At 41.6% G+C, this 24145-nt stretch overlaps 1 protein-coding gene and 1 long non-coding RNA gene across 5 annotated transcripts in view; one reads left to right on the top strand and one right to left on the bottom strand.

The window, feature by feature from the left end:
- MYO6 (myosin VI) overlaps positions 1-24145 on the top strand; it is a 110674-nt gene that overhangs the window by 57611 nt on the left and 28918 nt on the right. For all 4 annotated transcript variants that reach the window (XM_081856797.1, XM_081856798.1, XM_081856799.1 and 1 more), the window contains exons 13-23: positions 3821-3978; positions 4810-4901; positions 6041-6113; positions 6746-6873; positions 8651-8746; positions 9195-9368; positions 14178-14216; positions 18169-18262; positions 22244-22374; positions 22498-22575; positions 23811-23940. In XM_081856797.1, coding sequence (XP_081712923.1) covers positions 3821-3978; positions 4810-4901; positions 6041-6113; positions 6746-6873; positions 8651-8746; positions 9195-9368; positions 14178-14216; positions 18169-18262; positions 22244-22374; positions 22498-22575; positions 23811-23940 — 1193 coding nt within the window. The remainder of the gene's footprint in view (positions 1-3820; positions 3979-4809; positions 4902-6040; positions 6114-6745; positions 6874-8650; positions 8747-9194; positions 9369-14177; positions 14217-18168; positions 18263-22243; positions 22375-22497; positions 22576-23810; positions 23941-24145) is intronic.
- LOC309339418 lies at positions 20919-23749 on the bottom strand. Its single transcript, XR_014155324.1, has 3 exons — positions 23655-23749; positions 22785-22844; positions 20919-21094 (listed from the first exon to the last, which is right to left on the bottom strand). It is a non-coding gene; the product is annotated as an uncharacterized lncRNA (long non-coding RNA).

The following is a 24145-nucleotide window of genomic DNA, read 5'->3' on the forward strand; positions in this document are numbered from 1 at the left end:
CAGCGGCCAGATTATTGACTTGGGGGGGGGGCTGTCCCTAGACAACACTCAAACGCCCCTGTCCAAATAAATTGTTGGTTAATTTCTGGAACCAGTTGTGCTAGTGTTTGCCCTTCCTTACAAACCTTCTTTGGCGTTAAGATCAGCAGAGGGACCCTCTTAGTAGTTCTGCTGCTCCCAGATGTTCGGGGTAGTGATGGCCTAGGAGAGGACATTCCCCATGGCAGACCCTTAGTTCGCTCTCAGCCCACAGAGGTATATCTGGCATCTTCCCTATAGAGCTTTTGGCGAATGCTGAAGACATATTTATTTACCCTGGCCTTTCAAACTTGAGGTGTGTGTTTTCAGGGCCCACCCTCTCCCTATGACTGTAATTTATTTAGCCATTTTTAATTTCTGATTTTTTAATTGTTGTTGTAACCTTCCTGGGACATGTTGGTTAAGGGTGAGCAATCAATTTATTAATAATAGTAACAGTTAATAAATGAATAGTTTTTAATGTAACTACTATGCAGTAATGGGGACCCAGGTTTGCATTTTAGATGGGTCCTGCCTCATTCTTGGTCCCCTGCTGCTTGCGCCAGTATTCCCATGACAAACCATAAACCTGTAAAAGGGCAATTTGACACCTGTGTGACTTCTGGGAGCATGGAATTTGATCTTTTCTTATAGCCACAGCATTTTGGCTGTCTTAATATTTCAAGATTCCAAAGTGTTGGGTAGAGCTATGAAGGCCTGAGGAGGGGGAAAATGGAAGAATTGGGGGAAATCCCAGTCCCCCCCCATTTTTCTGCTTTTTGTCCTGTTGTGTTTCCAAAACAATGGGGGGAATCCAGAACAATACGGGGGGGATGGGTCCTACCCCACATTTTCCATTTCCTCCCAGGCCTTCACATCTCTAGGGCTGGGGTGCCCACCCCCCAATACTGTAGAAATAATATTGAGGGATAAGTTTGCATTCTGTTTTGAAGAGGTTCTGCAGCATCATATTTTATAGTATAGATGACTATATAGTTACTTCTAAACTACAGGTGTTAATGTATACTACTTTCTTCTTCCTTCAATTTTCCTTTAATTTTGAAATCTACTGTGGAAAGTTGCTGGGGTGTTATTTTTTTTTGGGGGGGGGCCTAAAATTATGGTGTGCCTAGTGCCTTATATAAAAGATTGGCAGTTGACATGAACGACGAGGATTACAGCGCTGAGCTCTTAAACGTATCAGAAGGGGAATGTAAAGGAACCTTCCCTCTATTTATAAGATAGGATTGCTGTCAGTACCTATTACGCTAAGATAAATCAAGAGATAGTACATTAAGGCTAATTACACTCTAATGTAATGTAGCTGCAGCCATTCCTAATGAACAGATGAACAGAGCCTTCATTTCCTAGTTACTTCGTTTGCAATAGCGGGGAATTCCAATGCACAGCAGCTTGCCTTTACATAGGGTTTTTACACAAAGGAGAGGCATTACTGCGATAGAGGAAAGCCTGCCTTTTATACCCTTAAGAATGGTGTAATGCTAGACAGCTGCCCTGCAGGTTCTCTACAGTTCCTCTCTGTGTTGACCTAGAGAAGAGCGCAGTGTAGAGAGGACTGTAACTCCTAATCCTTTTCTCTGACAGTGTCAGCATCTCGGTGCAAATGGGATTGTGTTTTTTCAACAGGCTGGGCTTAAAATTGCCAACAAAACAGTTCAGGTTCCCTGTGCAGCTTTCAGTTGTTTTTCTCTTTTCTTTTTGCAAATAAGTGTTCGTTGCCGCCAGGTAAGGGGAAAGAGGGCAAAGAAGTGAAACGTCTTAAAGTTTCTATCCCCTCCATCACAACAGAAAAGCTGTCTTGGAAAACCTACTTTCAGTGTTAGCTTTCTTTGTGTCTACTTCTGTTTTCAGTGCATGCCTGTATGCTTGTGAATAAAACAAATCAAACTTTCCACAAAAGGCATGCCCTGCTCCTGGTGGTTTGTTACAGGGTGTGCATTTTTGTGGCTATTTACTGCAATGAGAAGGCACTATTCACAGGAGGTTGGGCTATAGATGATCCTCCTTTCTCTCCAATATTTTGAGTTTTAGGTAGCTGCAGTAGTCCCTGACTGCCTATAATTTCATGCCACCCCCTCCATCATGTGACATCAAGTAGCCCACAAAACAAATTCTGAGTGAGGGCAATTCTTCTGAACAGGCATTGTCCAAATAAGTCTCTCTTGCCCTCAGGGGTGGTGTCACATTGCCGAACCTAAATTGCTGTGTGATGAGATCATTGTTACCAGGAAGAAGGTCAATTTTAAAATACCTTTTTTGTGTGTGCTGAGAATAGCACATTTGGCTCAGCCCTCAAAGAAATATACCTGGAATATTATCCTTTCCTTGTTTGAGATACTTCCTTCTCTTCTTTCCAGTTTCTCCTCAGGGTCCAGTGTTTTGAATCTGGCCTTTCCTCCTTCATCTTCCATGCTCTCCCACTTTCAACTGAGTCTGCTTCCTTCCGATTGTGGATTTTAAGCATTTTAAATAGCAATCTTTCATCTTGTGTGCTTTGTTACATAAAACAGGATGTAAACAGTAAAAAATAAAGGGGGGGGGGGAGCACAGAGGGCACGGAAGTGGTTAAATGAGAAATGCCAAAGAGCTTCTTTACCTATTACCACAGAGTGGAACTAGAGGATATGCAAGGGATTAGTACATCAGTTTCTGCTCTTCCTGGTATTACATAATGAAGGAAGATGTTATGTGCTCAGTATTTGGATACAGCTTTCACGCAGTTCCAGGGAGCCTAGAGAGAGGATGTATGACCTCTTTTAAAGGAGTTCACCACAGAGCAGCACTCCATATAATCGCCTTGCTAACACATGGGGCTGTTTTTGGGCTTGCGGACAGTCTGGGCTCAGTGTGGTGTAGTGGTTAAGAGCGGTAGACTCGTAATCTGGGGAACCGGGTTCGTGTCTCCGCTCCTCCACATGCAGCTGCTGGGTGACCTTGGGCTAGTCACACTTCTCTGAAGTCTCTCAGCCCCACTCACCTCACAGAGTGTTTGTTGTGGGGGAGGAAGGGAAAGGAGAATGTTAGCCGCTTTAAGACTCCTTCAGGTAGTGATAAAGAGGGATATCAAATCCAAACTCTTCTTCTTCTTCACGTGAACCGATGCATCCATGTAGGTAGCGTGACTGTGGCTGCCCCAGTTTCCATGAGGGTGGCAGCATTTTTCAATCCTCTGCTATAATGAAAATTGACATTGCTGTGTATACAGCACCCATGTGGGGGAGACACCATTCATGCAAATTGGTGTCTCCACATTGGAGCTGTAGACACAGCAGCTCCAATTTTGCAAGCTCAGCTCGGCCATAAGACCAGCATTATCTCCAAGGCATATGAACCACTCCACACATTCCGTTTTGCTTTTCAGGTACAGGCACCCTACAGCTATGTTCAAGTGGTGAAACTCCTGTCTGTTGCCTTAATGCATGCATGTTGGAACAGCAAACTTAAGATTTTACTGGTATTGGGCCCTCCACCAAGGTTGATGGGTGTTAGGCTCCTGGCCTTTTTATTGGTGGCCCCCATGCTTCTGGAATTCCTTCCCCTAAGAACTCCACTTGTCCCCTTTTCTTGTAGCCTTTAAGAGGACAAAAAAGCTTAAAAAAAAAGAAAAAGAAAATTCCACCATATCACTAGATCTTTATTTATGGTGTTATCTGAGGTTTTGAAGATTATATCTTGTTTCGTTCTGTCATTTTGCATTTGTTTTGGGAAGTTGTGTGGTGAGGGCTTGCCACCAAAAATGGGGAGAACTGAAATGAACAAATATCCTCTTGTTACCATGCAGGGTTCCACTGAAAGTAGAACAGGCGAACAATGCACGTGATGCTCTGGCAAAAACTGTCTACAGTCACCTCTTTGACCACGTGGTAAACAGGGTAAACCAATGTTTCCCTTTTGAGACGTCCTGTTTTTTCATTGGAGTTCTTGATATCGCAGGTTTTGGTAAGTCTTTTGCCTAGGGAACTCTAAATTGCTGTTTAGCTTTAATATGGTTGCTGTATTGCATCATCTGCTTTCAGACCGTGCTCTGGGACCTAGTTAGTGATCTGTATTTCTTCCATTGGAGTGATCACTTAGTGTTGTGTGTAAGTCTGTTGACATTCAAAGCAGAGTGAGCGTTACATCGGATTGGGGGAAGCTAAAAGTCCAAATGACTTAAGCCTGATCCCAGGAAACCTTCCCAAAGCAGTGATCAAGATGTTGGCATTTATGTTGTGGTGACACTTCCTTTTTATAAAGTGCTATGTAGTCTGGCGGTATTATTCAATAAACAAGCAGTGTTATCAACCTATAGCAGAAGGAGCTGTGGGAGCCGGAGACTGGGAGATCAGCAAGTAAGCTGGGTAGAGATTAGGTACCCTGAGTTCCTGTTTCAAAGCTCCTTCTTTAAACCACTGTGCTACCCTGGCTATGTTACCTGTCTTCAGCTTAATGGAAGATGTGAAGTAATCTAAAGAAATATGGCAACAAATTGTTCTCATTAAGCCTTGGATGCAACTGGAATTCCCATGGTGGGAAGAGGAATTGAGTCCACGACTCTGTATGCAATTACCGTCAGAAAGTCAGAGCTGCTACCTGAGCACTTCCTTTGTATTTTAAAAGAGAACAGTAGGGGATAGTCTAACTTCACTCTTCTGAATTGCAACTGTGTTTCCTGCATGGAAGACCTAATGTTGGAACTCTGTGCCTTAAACCAACATAAGATTATAATAAGTGTATTTCCTAGCGACGCCCCCACTGATTTTAAAGCATATTAATTCCTTTATTTTACAGAATATTTTGAACACAACAGCTTTGAACAGTTTTGCATTAACTACTGTAATGAGAAGCTGCAGCAGTTCTTTAACGAAAGGATTCTCAAAGAGGTAATTGTATACAACCATAACAAATTTATTATGGCATGGACCACAGTCCGCTTCTTCAGATGCATGAAGTGTAATCCTCATTTGGCAGGTGGTGGGAATGGGACATACAACAATGAATGCAGAGTGAAATTCAGGGGAATCCAGTGATAAGTACCTGAAAGCAAAGTATTTACAGTGACCAGTTAATAAGGCTGTTCAGTGAACAAACTCATTAGTCTTTAAGGTGCCACAAGACTCTTGTTTTTGCCACAACAGTTTAACGCAGCTACCATTTTAGAATGTGATGCATGTTGTTTATAGTCATTTCACTGAGGTTTTTCTATTACCAGTGTCTGATCTGCAGATACAATACATCTGCAGATCTTTGCCTGTAGCAATTCTAGGAGTCAACTCCTTGAGTCTCATGGACTTTTGAGAAAAGTTACACAAATATTGCATTACGTAGATACCCCATATATGTAATTTTTTAAAATAAAAAAAATAGTGATTTGAAATTCCTTCTACGAAGATGCACAGAAAAGTTGTGTCTGAATCAGCCTTATTTCCCCCATTAACATTTAAGAGCATGCATATAACTGATGTGCTTGAATGTCCTACTGGATTTGAAAGCCATGAAGAAAAACTTCCAAATGACAACATTATTTTTCAGCTTCCCCTTCAGTGCACATGGTGATGCTAGTTAGACAGCAATGCTGGAATCGTTTGAACAAGGTCAGCCTTCATAGCACCTCTAGCAATTTGACAAAGGCCTAATGTTCGAGATACTGAACAATCATATTCCCAGAAACAAATAAGGCAAATGACATAGGAGGTGGTTCAGGGCACCAGAAAAATATAGGATTGCTGTTTTTTGGAAGCTTGAGCAAAAGTGCCAAGCTATTTCAGAACTGTTTCATGCCACAAAGTTCAGGTTGCTTAAGACTGTGAAGTGGCTCATCACTGAGAACATTACTCGTTCTTCTATCACAAGATCAGCTTGACTTGAAATACAACCAAGCCAGGAACAGGGATGGTGCTGGCACTCATGTGCATGTGTGACATTGCTAGCATGTACCTTCAGCCCTCACGTAAAGGATATGAGAAGTTGGACAGATGAGCAGTATTTTACTCATACAATAATTTCATTATTTCTATTATAGGAACAAGAACTTTACCAGAAAGAAGGCTTAGGTGTCAATGAAGTCCACTATGTAGATAACCAAGACTGTATAGGTATGCATGTTGAATTCTGAGATGCCGTTTGTGTAAAAATAAAAGAAGTTTTATTTGCTATGCTTTTCATTGAAACTGAATGGTAGTATATCTGTTTTGTTTTCCTTAACCTTTAACATTCTTGGAAGCAGCAGGAGTGTAAAATGGGCCATTTCACATGATTTTTTTGAATGAAAACATGCCATATTTTACACCTGCTCCTTTCATATTTGATAAGAGATCCATATTTTGAAATTTTAGTGAAGGGACATAATGTGAAACTGTGGTTTGCTTAAACATAGTTTACTTTAAGGTCTGGTTCTGAGCCTCACTATAAGCCTGGATTGTTTGGGGGACTGATAAACCAAAATACGAAATCACAATTTGGAGGTACTTTGCAAAAACCAATTGTTGTAAAATGTCTGTATTCACATATTGTTGACAAACCACAGGTTTGCTGCTTAGGTTGTTGACATTTACTGCTAAACCACTTAATATATCAGCTAATAGAATAGCGGTTGGCAGATTCTGCAGATTACTCAAGAGCAGATGTATTTAGGAAAGGTAAAAGCTTTGTATTGCTTGGTAACACTCTTGTCACTACTCTGTATATACTGTATTAACTAGCCTGTTGGCTTCTGTCTTGCAAACAGATTTGATTGAAGGGAAATTAATAGGTGTTCTTGACATTTTGGATGAAGAAAATCGGCTTCCCCAGCCAAGTGATCAGCACTTTACATCAATGGTACATCAGAAGCACAAAGATCACTTCAGACTCTCGGTAGGCTTATTTTTTTTATATTGGCATCACTTTGTTTACCCCAAGTTATAAATTGTCATAAATAAAACAATTGTACATCCAAGATTCCCCATTATCCCTTTTCTGTCAGATGTTCCAGAATACTTTCCTACTGACAATACTGGTCTTATAGAGGCTCATTTGCTTGGAGAGAGTGTAGCTACAATTACATGTATATGTATTTTGGTTTCTAATTGCAATGTGTGAATGCAGGACACAAGGACAGAGAGATTGACTGCAGAGAACAAGGAAATGTTTGCTTTGCAATGTTTGGTTAACTCACCAACCCTCAAAAATCACCTTTTCTCCCGCATGACGGCTTGGTTTAGCAAAAAGTTCCCATCTCCACAAATGGGACATTATCTAAAATATTTCTAAAATAAGCAAAATATTTAGTTAAGGGTGCCATTTTACATAATGGATGGGCTACACAGATGAATGTCCAATGCACCCATTGCAGTAATCATGTCACCTTAAATTCTGAATCAACCCATTTGTTATGAAACCCAGTGTGTTGACCCCACCATAGGGAAGCGTCCTTGGCAATAGTTATGGCAGGTTTTATCTCCATATGTCTTTACAGCAAAACGAAAGGGAATATTATAAACGTACACTCCTGATTTATTTACCATGGCCAAGCATAAAGAAGCATTTGGTCTCTGAGGTTCTGGGAGAAAGTCAGTACAATTGCACACTTTGAGTCACAGAATTTTAAAAGGAGGTGGATAAGAATCTGCAGTGCATCACATTTAATTTCTTAGCCACTTTCCACAAGAACTCTCCAAGTGACATATACAGATAAGATTCTGATACACAATACTCCACCAAGCTACAATGAAACCACTAATGTGATCATATTGCAAAAACGAATATGTCTATCTCCCTAATATAACCTTGACCACCATCCCTTCTGGCTGTGATTGCAATCTAGTTGCCTTGGTCACAAACTCAATATAAAATGTGGCTTCCTTACAGTTAAATGGAGTAGGCTGAAGAAAGCATGTGGCACCAATTTTGACATGCTGGCTGTGGCTCCTGGTTTGTTTCTAGGTTCAGTTTAATGAGTTGTCTTTGACCTTTAAAGACCTAAAGTGCCCAGGTCCAACATACATGTCTTCTCTCATATACCTGTTCATTAAGATCTGCTTCATAGGCGGGTGTTTTTTTGGGGGGGGTGGGGTATGTTGGGCCCAAGGTTTTGGAACTTTGTCCCTGGGGAAGTGTGGTCTGCCTTTGCATTGCTAGTTTTCAGTTGCATGTTGAGTGTTCTCTTTCAGAGGGCATTCAAGACCCCCATAGCTACGATATTGCCGTTGGGCATTTTAGTTGTTGTTGCTGGGTGTTTTTTTTTAATAGGTGTCAAAGCTATTCTGTATGTTTTCTATGCTTTGAACTGCTTTGACACAACAGGTGTGGCATTAATATTTTAATTAATAAATACATAACCCAACCAGGATCTAGTGCAGTCCATGTGGTTGGAGTCTTAGTTGCCTTCACTTTCTTGCCCTTTTTAGTTGAACACCACGAGGGCAGTGAAGAGCTGCCATTTAGCAGTACATTAATTTGTGGCATGCCAAAATGGCTGCCTAGAACTGGCATGTAAAAATGCATGGGGCTTACAAGGGAGAGTAGTTTTCTAATCTATTTTCTTTGCTGTTTTATGTACGTAGTTGGTCATATGTTTTGTGCTTTATGATTTTATAGTTCTATGACACCTATAAATAAATAACATAAATAAAATGTTGGTTTTAAATTTCAGATACCCAGGAAATCTAAACTGGCTGTTCACAGAAATATCCGAGATGACGAGGGCTTTATAATCAGACATTTTGCAGGAGCAGTATGTTACGAGACAGTAAGTGAACATGATTTACTGAATTTCATCTTTCTGTATAGTTTTAAAAATAAATTATTTATATCTGTTGTGTAGTGGATCCTTGTGAGTGTGGCTGAGCAGATAAAATATATTCAGCTACATGGTGAGAATCTACGAAGGCTATAGGAAGAACTCAACATCATGCTTAGGACCCCACCAGATAATTTGAATATTGAAGAAGTTTCATTGGGAAGAGGTGTTAATCTAAGTTGGAAACACTGTTTGTGGGAGCAACTAAAAGTTTCTGAATGGTGTAACCTAATGAAGTAAAACAAATTTTGCTTCTGCTTTTTAAAATCATTGAAGTTTGGTCTGCAGTGTCATATTCCTATGTGCAATTTCTGCCCAGGTGCCACAGTGATCAAGTGATAGCATAGACGTGCAAACTTTCCCTCCTATCTAACATTATTTTCATTATTTTCCTCAGACCCAGTTTGTGGAGAAAAACAACGATGCTTTGCATATGTCTCTGGAGTCCCTTATATGTGAATCCAAAGATAAATTTATCCGGCAGCTCTTTGAATCCAACACGAACAACAACAAGGACCATAAACAAAAAGCAGGGAAACTCAGTTTCATCAGTGTGGGAAACAAATTTAAGGTACGGGCATGACAAACCTTCTCCTTTCTCGGGACTCCTTTCCATTTTCTGTGAACATAACGGGACTTTAAAGTTAGGCAGACAGCATGAGTGGTTTCAGTTTCCCGTATTCCTCTTGTCAGACCATCCTTGTTTACTCAGAAGCAATCCCTGCTGGTTTCATCAGGATTTCCATTTTCTAGGATGTATGCTCAAAATGGCAACCTCAAACAGTTTTGTGATATGACAGGTATAGCCCATGCAGTCTGGCTTTTGCTGTAGTAAACTGAGGCAAATCTTCAGTGGCTTTTTGCCTTTTCCTGATATTGAAGCAACATTTCTCCATGCCCTGAGGATACTGGGGTATTCCTTCTGTCCTCCCTCCCTGTTTTTTGTAGTCCGTGTTTGAATTTCAGAAAGGCCTGTGCGATCTCCAGGTAACACTGCACCACACATTTCTTCCACACGTCCCTCTGCCTCACTTCTGTTCCTTGCCCTTCCTTTATGACTCACAAGCAGCATGAATGGCTTCTCTCTCTCACACACACCCGCTTTTGCAATCTGCCTCTGCAACGTTTTATGTGGGGCTTCTTGGACTCTTCAGTTGCACACTCACACTTGCACACACTTCCACCATTGCCTCTGTCATTCCACCTTCTCTTGGGCTGTGGCTGCCGAAAGTTGCGACCGAGACTTCACCACATGTGAAAGCATTGAATGTTGCACAGGGAGCGAATGAATTGCCAAAATGGGAATCTGTATTAGTTTAATACTGTGTGTTTAGCATCTGTATTAATTGCAGACCCCGAAGCAACTTCTTATCAGAGCTAAATGTGTGGTTTAAAAAGCTTTGCTTTCTGTTGTATAATGAGAATTTGCACATTTGAAGCGAGCCCCTTCAGTCAACAAAAGTTAGCTGTGGGTGTCCCATTGAGACAGTAAAGTAGATTTAAAGTGTTATCATTTCTCTGAACCCTCTAAAAATATTAATAGCTTTGACAAGACAAAACAAAACCCAAAAAACCTGGGGGGGTTGAGCATTCCTTTTCTCACCCCCTTGCCCTTCTAACAGTATTATCTGATGCTTTTCCTAATTTTTCCTTTTGTTCTTAGCTGTAAATCTGACCTCTGTGTCTTCTGCTCTTTCTGTGTTAAGCCTTCTCTGTTTTTCTGCTTCCTTTCCCTATTCATCAGTTTTTATTTTAGTTGGCTTTTACCAGCTCAGGATGGCTGGAGGGGAAGCTATAGGGGAGTTGAGAGGAAAAGCAGGCAGAGGCAAAACCAAGGGCTGCAGGTAAATGTATCACCTTCGTGGACTCATTATTTATCAAACTGCAGTAATTTCAGCCAGAATTCTTATTTCTAGCACATCAGTTTTGCTTCATGTAACGTTAGAAAAATGCCTCCACTCCACAGCAGGGTTTTTATTTTTGTTGCTGGTTCCCTCAACAACCCATGCATTAAAAACCACGTATTAAGTCTGTAGTGGGACTTGGGAAGGGCAATAGTTCAGGGTTGAACTGTGTGCCTTGCATGCAAAGGGTCTTGGGTTCAATTCAGTTAGAGCTGCTTTTTCACTTTCGTTTTTTAAATTTTAAATTAAATACCACAATCATCCAAATAGAGGGAAAAGCAAAATATATTGAGAAAAATGGAAAGGGAGAAAATGGTTGGAGAAAATAGCTTGCATAATGAGATACTATTAAATTAACATAAAAAGAATATACAGGGGTACTTTGCCTGCTATTTGATTGTTGAATGAACAGAGCCCATTAACTTGTTTTGATCATTATATTTTAAAGTGTTTCTGACAGCTTTATCATTGTGACATATTCCCAAGCTTTCCTCAGCCATTGTGGGTTGGTTGGAGGGTCTTTATTTTTCCATTGCTGGGCTGTATATAGAGTTTCGTCATAGTCAAAAGAGTAGTTACTAATTAGAGATCGGGATTTATAACTTCACCGCATGCAAAGAAGGATTGTGTTTGCATTTCTAGGTAATGCAAAGCTGGTGATTTCCTGCTATATTCAAAATTGTAACTCCGAGAGGTTTTGCTTTTGCACAATCCCAGAAGATATGTATGAAATCTGACTTAGTTCTTTTTCTCCTCCAGCAGTACTCCTTTTCTGAAACTCTGGAGAGAAGCTGCCATACGCTGTAGAATCAGGCATAGCCAACATGAATGATGATGGACCACAGCTCCCATCATTCCTGGTTAGAATGCATGGGAGTTGTGAATCATTATTATTATTATTATTATTATTATTATTATTATTATTATTAATTTCATTTCCATCCTGCTTTACATTTTTATGGGGGGGGGATCTCAAAGTACCCAAATAAAACAATCCAAAAGAAAACATTACAGAAGAAAGTCAAATATAAAGTATGCATCCAAAGCAGTGTAATTAATAGGAAATTAAAATATCATCTTAAAGATTTCAAATGAAATCATTACTAATGGAGGTTAAATATAAAATGTACATTTAAAGCAGCATAATTATCCAGAAAATTAAACACTTTCTTGAGTACAGAACATACCTGCAGCTGTTGCAGCCAATTCTGTCAATGGCTGTGGGAACTCAGGCTCAACAAGCAGGGTCTGCACTAAGAGACAGCCAAGGTGGTCCAACTCTATCTGGAAGAGCGCCATGTTGGCTACTCCTAACGTAGACATTACTGAGCTAAATGTACCAAGAAGGCAGCTTGCTTGGTTTTCAAATAGAAAACGGGTTTACAAAGATAAGTCATTTTCCATGGGTAGAAAGTGTAGGTGTGTATTTCCAAAATCAAAATGCAAAAGGAGGATTTCAGGCATGCAGAGAAGTAGGTGAAATTTATAGCAGGGCCAAGGCATTTCAGCTTATCTGAAGATCCCTCTGTTACTTGGGATTGCCACAAAGCCTTCCCATTCCCCCCAGCCCCCTTGAATGGTCTGATAATGGGGGCTGGAATAGGGTTGGGGGGAGAAGTGGGACAGGATAGGATAGCAGAGCCAGTCTCTGTCTTTGTGCTAGGCTAAACAGGTGAGGAAGACACTCCCTGCTTCTGGCTTCTGCCAAGCCCAGGACGCTGTGAAACAAAACCCCACTCTTCCTGAGGGTCCGCTAGTATGCACAGAGGACTTGGGGAGGTGAGGGAAAGGTAAACATCAGTGCTCAAGCCTACATTGCTGTTTTTGCCTCTCGGTTGCAATGCCAGGTAAGAAACTGTTACAGATACGTAGCCGTGTTGGTCTGCCATAGTCAAAACAAAATAAAAAAATTCCTTCCAGTAGCACCTTAAAGACCAACTAAGTTAGTTCTTGGTATGAGCTTTTGTGTGCATGCACACTTCTTCAGATACTTCTTCAGTGTGTATCTGAAGAAGTGTGCATGCACACGAAAGCTCATACCAAGAACTAACTTAATTGGTCTTTAAGGTGCTACTGGAAGGAATTTTTTTATTAGGTAAGAAACTGACTCTGCTCCCCCAACAGGTTTCTCTGTGCATGCCAGGTGAGTCATTGGATGGGTTGACCCTCTTTTGCCCAACATGAAAATTGCATTTCCCTGGGCTCTGTGCAATGCCAAGGGAGGTCCATGGGGGAGGGGAAAAAATTGGTGGTGGATGTGTCTTCATTAGCAGGTGATTGGCTTTGTGAATCACCATTTGAAACAAAAACTAGACCACTAAGTCAATACGTAGTCTATATTTTAAACATTTTGTAACTTCGACCAACACACCCTAATGGCTGAAAAAGTGTTTATTGAAACCTATCTGGTTCCTGATGAGTTATGTGCAAACATCCGCTGCATCTGGCAAAGTACAAGACTCCCCTCATCATTTGGGATACTGTATCTGATCCTACACCATCCACTTAATCCATGTAAGGTTCATCTGATAACATGGATCAGGATATCTATCCATGTGCCAGGTGAATGCGTAGTGTAAGTCAAGGGGAAGCTAAAGTGGTGCCCTCCAGGTTCATTGGGCCAAAGCCCCTGCCACGCCTGCCACTGCTAATGCTAGCTGGGGCTGATGGGATCTGGTGTCTGACAACATCTGCAGGGCACTACATTGCCTTACCCTTGTGTTCAGTGTTTAAAAGAGTAGCTCACATTTAGCAAATCGGAGGTGCTTACCATTGCATAGAAAGGAGACATTCCTAAAGGCCACTTGGGTAAGAGAAGCGTTTATGTACCAAGTTGTACATATGAAGTCGGGTGGAAGAATTCTGGTAGTGGTATGGTATGGCGTTGCTGCTTCCCACCTTAATTCTCTTGCTGCTAATGCGGTTTGACTACGAGTAGCAAGTGAAGGTGTTGGTATTGTGGACTGACAGATCCTATGCACTCATTCTCCTTTTGACCTCCATTTGAGCAAGTGCATGTATGCATGGGGAGCTCGTGCTAAGTGATGCATGCAAGTAATGATGTGTCCTCATGAGTGTAGCCCAGGAGGAGGCGGGGGGGCAGCTGCCCCCATCAAGTACCGTATTTTTTGCCCTATAGGACGCACTTTTTCCCCTCCAAAAATGAAGGGGAAATGTGTGTGCGTCCTATGGGGCGAATGCAGGCTTTCGCTGAAGCCTGGAGAGCGAGAGGGGTTGGAGGCCCCATGCCGGGGGGGGGGGTGGAATATATATTTTTTCTTTATTCCCCCCCCAAAAAACTAGGTGCGTCCTATGGGCTGGTGCACCCTATGGGGTGAAAAATACGGTAAATCAATAAAAATATTTAACTAACTGAGGTTCTGCCCCCCCCCCATGAAACCTGGCCACGCCAGTCTATGTCCTGTGTGCCTAATCTCCCATTCTCCATTTTGATGCAATTTCCTTTGCTTTTACAGACTCAGCTGAACCTGCTCCTGGAAAAGCTTCGCAGTACAGTAAGTGGAGATTCTTTGCCTTCTGTTAACTCACATTTATTTTAATTTTTTTAAAAATTGCATTTACACCAAATCTATAGATTTCAAATGACATATTGCAGGAATAAGTTAACTGTATAACCACTGCTTTAGATAGTGAGGCAAGCTCTTATCTGCTGAAGCATGGCTGTTCCATGATCCATGTCAACAAGTTAGTTATTAGGCGTCAGATGTTTTGGATATTACCATCCAATACATGAACTGATGGTGCCTTCTGTGTGCATAGTTTGAGTGTTTCCGATGTGGCTCAAACCATTTTCAAAGTACTATTTAGTTTTGTTGTTGTTGTTTAGTCGTTTAGTCGTTTAGTCGTGTCCGACTCTTCGTGACCCCATGGACCAGAGCGTGCCAGGCACTTCTGTCTTCCACTGTCTCCCACAGTTTGGTCAGACTCATGTTTGTGGCTTCGAGAACACCATCCAACCATCTCGTCCTCTGTCGTCCTCTTCTCCTTGTGCCCTCCATCTTTCCCAACATCAGGGTCTTTTCCAGGGAGTCTTCTCTTCTCATGAGGTGGCCAAAGTATTGGAGCCTCAGCTTCCCGATCTGTCCTTCCAGTGAGCACTCAGGGCTGATTTCCTTAAGAATGGATGCGTTTGATCTTCTTTCAGTCCATGGGACTCTCAAGAGTCTCCTCCAGACCATAATTCAAAAGCATCAATTCTTCGGCGATCAGCCTTCTTTATGGTCCAGCTCTCACTTCCATACATCACTACTGGGAAAACCATGGCTTTAACTATACGGACCTTCTATTTAGTTTTAGATATGTATATTTTTAAAGTATCCCATCCTTGAGGGCTTCAGTGCCAGATCAAAGCATTGGGGAAGACTTGCTAGCAGATAATTGCCCATGATAAACACAATGAGAGGTATTGAGACTCATTGCTTACACATCTGAGACCATTTATCTGCCCTGTTCTTAAGCATGCAAAGTACAAGTACCTACTAAAACATCAGTTCTTTATTTTCTTTGGCAGTCACTCATAGCCAAGTAAGATCGTCTTCCATGAACAGGGTTTTAACAGTGAGTCTGTAAGTGACTGTGGAGGCCACTTCTAGAGCCATATGTCCTTCCACAGTGCGGACATAGGTTTCAGGGCAGGAGTTGATCACAGTGAGAATTTGCCAAACGTGCCTTCCTCTTAGCTCGTTTCTTCTTTTTGCCCTGAGTTTGTGCTTCTTCAAAGTCCATGACACCTTTGGTGAAGGCTGTTCTCCAACTGGAGCGCTCACAGGCCAGTGTTTCCCAGTTATCAGTGCTTATACTACATTTTTTTAGGTTTGCCTTGAGAGCATCTTTCAATCTCTCTCAATGTCCACTGGTATTTCACTTTCCATTCTTTAGTTGGGAATAGAGTAGTTGCTTTGGAAGACGATAGTCAGGCATCTGCACAACATGACCAGTCCAACAAAATTGATGTTGAAGAATCAATGCTTTGACACTGGTGATCTTTGCTTCTTCCAGTACACTAACATTAGTTCGCCTGTCTTCCCAAGTGATGTGTAATTGTGTTTCTCTTTTTTTTAAAAAAAATAATAAATAAATCTCACATAGTCTTTAACAAACACATTTAAAAACTTGATGTAAGCTTGATGTAAATTAGTGCTATGCAAGAAACTTCTTGTGCATTTTTTATTTTTGGGAGAATTCTCCATTTAAAAATTATCAAAGGAGAGAGAAAAAATTGAGGGGATCCTCATGGTTGTGTATAGAGAGGTGTTCATCCTTTTTTCATTCTATAAATAATCTCTTCAGCCTTCCTGGGTGCACATGTTTCAGTTTCATGGTATCATAGAATCACAGAGTTAGAAGAGACCACGAGGCTATGGCTCTGAGTTCATAGTATCCAACACATCCAGATATGGATTTAAGGTGTTTTTTTTGTGTTGTCCACCCAGCAGCAGGTGCCACCACAACTCATGCATGTGGTGTGATAAAGCTGTGCATGTGACAGAGAGACAGAGCAAAAAATGCTTGTGGAAGGAGCATCCCAATACTATTGAATCTGGACAGGGTTTGGGAGCCTTTTAAATTGACGAACAAACGTCGTTCTTTTCAAGCAGCATGTGAACAAATGCTGTGAAATAATGAAAGCTGGTTTTCTCTGCCTCTCTTGCCTAGATATAACAGGCACTTCAAAACCAGATGAAAACTTGGGAGGTGGAAAAGGGAGATTCTAGAGGAAGAGTAAATGTTCTTCAAGCTTTTTGGACTGTCTATTGATGGTGTCATTCATTAGCTGCAGTCTTATTTGTATATTGTCCTCGAGATGTTTGGAATAAGTGTCTGAGATGTTCTGGCCATAATTGCCACATAATTATGAGTTGATTTAAGAGCCCCTCAGAAAGACCTCGAGCCAGACTTGTCAATTCATGTATTCATTAAATGCTTCCTTGATAAATGAATGCTTATCAGCCTTTTGGGATGCTGCTTTATGGCTCTGAAGTTGTGTAGACAGATTAAAAAATGCCTTATTTTGACGGCATCTGTTCTATCTCAGAGCTCAGCCTAAAGCTCAAAATATTTTATCATCTCCTCCATACCCCATAATGAGTGAGTAGTAGTGATGAGTGAACTCTCTTCCCCCAATATCTATAAACTGAGCTGCTCCCCCCATTGGTTATATATATATATATATATATATATATATATATATATATATATATCAGTTTATTCCAGATCCTGTTCAGAACTTGACTTGCCACCCACACTCTCTGAACACCATCAGGAATGCAGTGGTCTGAAAACTACTCCGTACTCTCTGAAAAGCCACTGTGGTCTGCCCTGTAGTTCTGTCCCCACTTGAATGTTGTGGGTTTTTTTGTTAACTGCAGCAGTGGCAGTACAACCTCCCTCATTCCTTTTTCAGAATTTGTACACTACTGCAAGGGACCCTGAGAAATGCAACTTTCAAAAGGCACTTGAGTTCTGGGTATCAATACTAGTCTCAATTAAAAAAAAGAAGGAGGGAGGAATTCTTCTTTAACTAGGGAAAACCATTGCAAAGCACCTTGTTCTTCAAATAGTAAAATATTCCTGTGCCTTTCTCTGTATTTGCATTTACCTAAAAGGGAAAACGGGATGCGGGTGGCGCTGTGGGAAAAACCTCAGTGCCTAGGACTTGCTGATCGCATGGTCGGCGGTTCGAATCCCCGCGGCGGGGTGAGCTCCCGTCGTTCGGTCCCAGCTCCTGCCCACCTAGCAGTTCAAAAGCACCCTTAAGTGCAAGTAGATAAATAGGTACTGCTTTATAGCGGGAAGGTAAATGACGTTTATGTGTGCTGCTCTGGTGCCAGTTCGCCGGAGCAGCTTCGTCACGCTGGCCACGTGACCCGGAAGTGTCTGCAGACAGCGCTGGCTCCCGGCCTCTAGAGTGAGATGAGCGCACAACCCTAAGGTCTGTCAAGACTGGCCCGTACGGGCAGGGGTACCTTTACCTTTAAAAGGGAAAACAAGGTATCTTTTACCATAGAAGCCTGGAGGAGAAATACTGTTCATGAAGTGGGGGGTAGTATCTAGAAAGGGAAAGGCTCAGTTTTAGAATCTTTATCCAATTCTCAGATGATCTGATCTGGCTGCCTTCCTTCAAAAGGTGTGTAACTTTTTGAACGTACAGGAAGTTTTATCTTTTGCAATGTTTGTCTGTCTTGCTCTCCCCCTTTTCCCCCCTCAAAGAAGAGGATCCAAACAATGGAGAAAATCTTAATATGTACTAATATGGTACAAGAGCAGTTTGATTTAGATAATGCTTCTAAACGCCAGCTTTTCAGAAGGTGAAATAATTGAGGTTTTAATGGGCAGTTGGATTCATATGGGGACAGTAAAGCCTGAAGCCTCAAAATCTATTATTTTACTTATAAGTGATTTGCATGTATTTTTGTGATGTTGCCAACCTGCTGTCTTTTCCAACAGGGGTCTAGCTTTATTCGCTGTATCAAGCCTAATTTAAAGATGACAAGCCACCACTTCGAAGGCGCCCAGATCCTCTCCCAGCTCCAGTGTTCAGGTAACTTGATGTGTCTTCTTCAGTTCTGTAGCACGATTGTCATGTAGATGAAAAGATTCATGCGGAGTTGTAACAACAGGGCTTTAGACAAGTCTTCCTTAATTAGAAACAACAGGTTACTTTTTAATTTCAGCAAAGCTCTGCCAGTGCAGCAAGATTACTGGTGCATAACAATAAGTGGGAGATAATATTGATTCTTAGTTAACCAAGCTACTTTTTAAAGGGCAACAACTTAATCCTTGTTTCTTAAGCATTTTAAAAGCAGAGAGGAAAGAACTGGGCATTCTATGCACTTGGCTTCGGTCGAAACTTCCCACTCGCAGGACATTCCATAGGAAGGGGGATTTTTTTTTTTTTTGTCTCTTCCTCCCTCACTCTGCAACCTACTGGTATTTCCTGAAAATCTGCTGTGAAGAGTTGGGTGATCCTCCAGAGCAGCATGGGAGGTGGTGCTGGGAGCTGTAGGTAAAAAGGAGAATCAGTCCAAAGGAGAAGGGAAGGGAAGGAGAAGAGAAAAACAGCACGCTGTGTTTGTAGGAGAGGCATTCTACCTTTCTCAAGCCCCTTCTTAAAAAAACAAAAGTCAGATCATACTTAGTTCTGTACGTCCCCTACCCATGGAAATCTAGTTCCAGAGGGCAGCAAGGAAATCTGTAACAGGTAGCCCAGAGGCTACATATTTAGACACTGGGGTCAAACTAAAAAAAGTTAAGGTAAAGGACCCCTGGATGGTTAAGTCAAGTCAAAGGTGACTATGGGGTGTGGCGTTCCTCTCGCTTTTCAGGCCAAGGGAGCCAGCATTTGTCCACAGACAGCTTTCTGGGTCATGTGGCCAGCAGGACTAATCTGCTTCTGGCACAACGGGCACTGTGATGAGTGCCAGAGTGCACGGAAACGCTGCTTACCTTCCCACCGCAGCGGTACCTATTTATCTACTTGCCCTGGCACGCTTTCGAACTGCTAGGTTGGCAGGAGCTGGGACAGAGCAATGGGAGCTCACCCCGTTACACGGATTCGAACCGCCGACCTTCCAATCAGCAAGCCCAAGAGGCTCAGTGATTTAGACTACAAAAACAAGGAAGTAGATAAGGTGTAGACAGCATCGTGCTCTCTAGATGTTGTTGAACTCCATCCACCCTAGTCAACATGACCACATGGAGAGACCCCATTAGCTCCTCCTGGAGTAGTAATTAGTCAAAGCTATGTGTCATGACAGCAAACATTGAAGGCACACACTTTTTTGAGGTTCATGTAAATTACAGTACTAGTTTCCTTGTGAGTTCTTGTGCCAAATTCCCAAAGTAGTCAGAGGAGATGTATTTAATTCCTTCTATTTTTTATAAAAAGAGTTGTCCACATTCCTGCGTGGCTTGTCCCTAATGACTTCTCCTGGAGGGGGGGGGAAATCGGCATTAATGATGACATTAGAAACCTGTTTCTTAAAACTATTTGAGAGTAATGTAGCTTGCGAGTTACAGGGAACCAGACAGAGGGCCTTCTCGGTAGTGGCACCCGCCCTGTGGAACACCCTCCCTTCAGATGTGAAGGAAATAAGCAGCCATTTTATCTTTAAAAGACATCTGAAGGCAGCCCTGTTTAGGGAAGTTTTTAATATTTAATGCTGTATTGTTTTTAACACTCGATTGGGAGCCGCCCAGAGTGGCTGGGGAAACTCAGCCAGATGGACGGGGTATAAATAATAATTATTATTATTATTTAAGACACTTATTCAAAAGAAGCCACAACCTCACCAAATCAGGATGCTTTTCTGGTATTGTGGATTGGATCAAAATGTTTCCTTTTTCTGTTAAAAGTAAGCTTTTTCTAATGGGAGCAGGAAGGTTTTGACTCCAAACCTGTGAAATCAATAATATGTGGATTCATATACTTTAAGGCTGCAGTGCATTAATCTGAGAGCAGCGCCCACTGAACTCAGTGAACCTTACTTCTGCAGATACATTCTTAAGATGGACTGTAGCCCTTAATGCACCAAGCCGTAGGTTCCATTGACATTCATGGACCTTTTCCCCCACTGGAATGTTTATAATTCAGGTGCAATAGACCCAGTGCATCCACTTTTCGTCACTGCTCACAAATCCTGTGTGTGTGTACCTACCTAACTGTGGGCTACACCTGCCTCACACCACACATGCGCAAAGAGCTATTGCCTTCTCTAGCATTTTAATTGTTTAACTTCTGTTGGTGGTTATTTTGCATTTAAGTCACTTTGGATACATGAGTAGCAAAGTGACAAATAATAGCGCAAACCTATACTCCTTTACTTAGAAGTGTGCCCTGTTGACTTCAGTGGAATGACTTCCCAGGTACGTTATGCATAAGACTGCAGCCAAAATCTCTGCCAGACTAGGCAAAATGCTCTCACTTGCTGTCATCTGGGGAGCAAGTAGAGCTGTGGATTGGACATCAGAAAATCTGGGATACAGAACAGGTTTTCAGGAGGCACCTAATTTCCTCTGAAATAAGCCTCGTTTCCAGTTAGGCTTCCAGTTTTCATTAGCTGCCACCTCAGCTTTTCTCTTAATTTAGCATGCCAGAGGGGCCCTGAGACTTTAAGCATCTGGTTCATCTTGGCAAGCCTCCCTCTTGCTTGTCATGTCAAGTTACATTTAAAGTTTAATTTAGCAAATCAGTCATAAACGCTTAACAACTTTGCTTTAATTAGGGTTCTATTGACACCATTTTTGGCTGATAATCTGAAGGCTGATTGCTCTTGGCAAGTATTGTGAAAGAGGGAGGTGGGGAAGTAATAAAACTCCGTACTTCTGTGTTGCTCACAAGCCGTGGTTTTCTTTTATGGGTTTCTGTTTCCATCTTCTCGTTGAGAAACAAGTTCATGCAAATTTAAAGGGGGAGAAACATGCTAAAAATAAATGGTTTATTAATATGAGAAGCAGGAGAGGGAGAAATTAAAATAACATGAATGTCTCCAAGAATAAATACAGCAGAGAGCATCTTCTGTCTCCCCCCTTTTTTTAAATAGAAAGGACTGTTAGCCACATGATAGACTGCACATCTCCCATTTATTTGGATTTCTCTTCCAAGGTTGCATTTATTGATTTGTTGTACAAGAGTTCTTAGCTAACCCTTCACCATGAGGGCAGGTTATGTCATAACATACGCTTATAAAAACAGATAAAACAGCTGATAAAATGAAACCATCCTAGCCAGAACAGAATAATATAAATTTAGCAGAAGAGGCGACTCTCACAAAACAAACACACACAAATTTCAGGCAATAAAACAATAGCTAATAGCACACCCAGTAAGAAATTTCACTGTCTCTAAAATAAAATATTAAACTTCAGTACACAAATATCCAGCATATGTGCATTTGTGTACTCCTGGATGCATTATACCCATGCAGACGTTATAATTAGAGTCCAGTCTATACAAGAACTGGTAGTTTTAAATCTCGTTCAGGAGGCTAGACAACCAGATTACCTTATACCTTTGCTCATGTCATCCCTGCTCAACCTCACTCCCCTTCAAACAGTCCAGTGATTCTGTCTCCATGGGAAAGGTTTTGAGTCGCGTGGGTATTTCCCAGCTCTTGCCCGCTTGCCATCTCCAAATTGCTACACCCTTGCTTGGCGATGCTTGAGTAACTCTGCTATTCTATTGATCCTTTTGGACTTCCTGACACCTTTGATAATATTGAACATTTGGTGTATGTGGTGATGTGATGTGACTCACTTGGGATCTGCCTTTGAGCAATTGATCTGATTTTAAGCAGTTCTGCTAGTACAGACAGACACTCTCACCATTCCCTTCTGTAAAATGTGACCGAGGCTTCCTGGGTTATGTTGCTGCTTGGGTGATGTTCAGCCCGTCACTGTGTCTCAGAATAAATGTGCAATGCTTGCAAAGTTTTAATGATCCCCGCCCCAGAGCATTGTGAGAGTGACAGCTGTGTCCTTTTAACTTAATTGGTGACATGTTTTTGCATGCTCGTTACTCTAGGCATGGTGTCTGTTTTGGATTTGATGCAAGGTGGCTTCCCATCCCGAGCCTCATTCCATGAGCTATATAACATGTACAAAAAGTACATGCCTGCAAAGCTGTCTCGTTTGGATCCTAGACTCTTCTGCAAGGTATTAACGTCTAGAATGCTAAATACACTTCTTTTGTATTTTTTATCATAGAGAATTGATATTCATTGAAATCTTTGTCCTCTCAGAGGATTTATTCATCAAAGTGTTTTTCTCCTCTCCCAGGCACTCTTCAAAGCCCTTGGATTAAATGAAAATGATTATAAATTTGGATTAACCAAAGTGTTTTTTAGACCTGGCAAGGTAAGTATTATTGTTATCCAAGGTGAGTTGATGAATGTGAACATTTTCTACTCATTCTTTCTGTAAAGTAATTGGTAACTAAGACACGTGAAAGCTGGGTTGTTTTTAAAAAATACAAAACAAAACCACAATTTAATTTTGTCTCTTCTGATGATGCAGATATTAGCAATGCCATTTCCAAGTTTTATTTACTTATCTATTTAAAATACCTTGATCAAACTTCTCCCTGTAATCAGATTGGCTTATAGCAGATTTAAAAACCTAAATCTCTGGAACACAAAAAGTCAAAAAATGAGAGCAATGGTTTAAAACCCCACAATGAGCAGTAAAGCCTTAGGCGCCAAAAGGTTTAGTAAACAAATAGGACTGACACCTTTTTCAAAAAGCCTGGGGAGATAACAAACTTTCTTAGAGAGCTTATTATTATTATTATTATTATTATTATTAAGGCTACAGTTGCAAAAGCCCTCTTTTATTGCTCTCGCAGCTGTATCCTCATCTGCTGGCTCAGACTTGGGGCAAAGCAGTTTGCCAGACCATCAGATGGCCAGATGTATAGTGCATGTGGCTCATGCAAGGAAATCTATTTAGTTCTTTATTTTTATTCATTCATTTATAACCCACAAGGTGGAATACAACCTACAGAAATAAAATAATAAAAAATACCCATTAAGCAGCATTGAAAAACATCAATAAATACCGATAGATTAAAGGAGATGGGGGGGGGGAGTCATGTTGTAAAGGCCTGTCTGTACACACACACACAAAAAGTTTTCAGAAGATTTCTGAAGGGAGCGATGGTTCCTGTTGAACCTCTACTGGTGTTGAGTTTGACAGGGCAAGGCCTGCACACTAGATGCTCAGTCCCTGGGCACGGCAGCTGAACCTCAGGGGAGTGTGGGACCACCAGAAGGGCTTCATCAGATGGTCTCAGTGATCAAGGCGGAGCCTAAGCAATCAGGCAGTACTTAAAGGACCCTAGGCCCATTTTTATTTTTAACATCTGTCCGTCCATCCATCCATCGATCCATCCATCCGTCAATCAATCACAGTCTGGCTTTAAATGTCAAAACCATCACCTTGAATAGAGCCCAGAAGCCCCCCCCCCCCATGGCCATGGCCTTCACTGCCATGGTTACAACATTCTGTTTGTGCTTCATCCCGCCTGAGCCCCCTCAACATTCCAAAACAGCTGTAAAGTATTTCCTCTTTGTGATGCTGGTGTCCACTTTCAGTTTGCAGAGTTTGATCAGATCATGAAGTCTGACCCAGATCATCTTGCTGAGTTGGTTAAACGAGTCAACCACTGGCTCATCTGCAGTCGTTGGAAGAAGGTCCAGTGGTGTTCTCTGTCGGTTATTAAATGTATGTATTCACGGGTCTCTGGGGGGGGGGAGGTGTCTGGAGGGGGGTATTTGTGAGCCAGCACTGAAAGCTTCCTAAAGCTGCAGACTATTAAAACACACTTACTTGGAAATACTAGAACTCTGGAGCATGCAATGAAATGGATCAGGGGTATGTTCTGAACAGCCATTCCACACAGTGCATTATTTATGGACTGTATTATTTA

The sequence above is a fragment of the Podarcis erhardii genome, assembly GCF_964252035.2.
Source record: "Podarcis erhardii genome assembly, chromosome: 3".
Classification (NCBI taxonomy): Eukaryota; Metazoa; Chordata; class Lepidosauria; order Squamata; family Lacertidae; genus Podarcis; species Podarcis erhardii.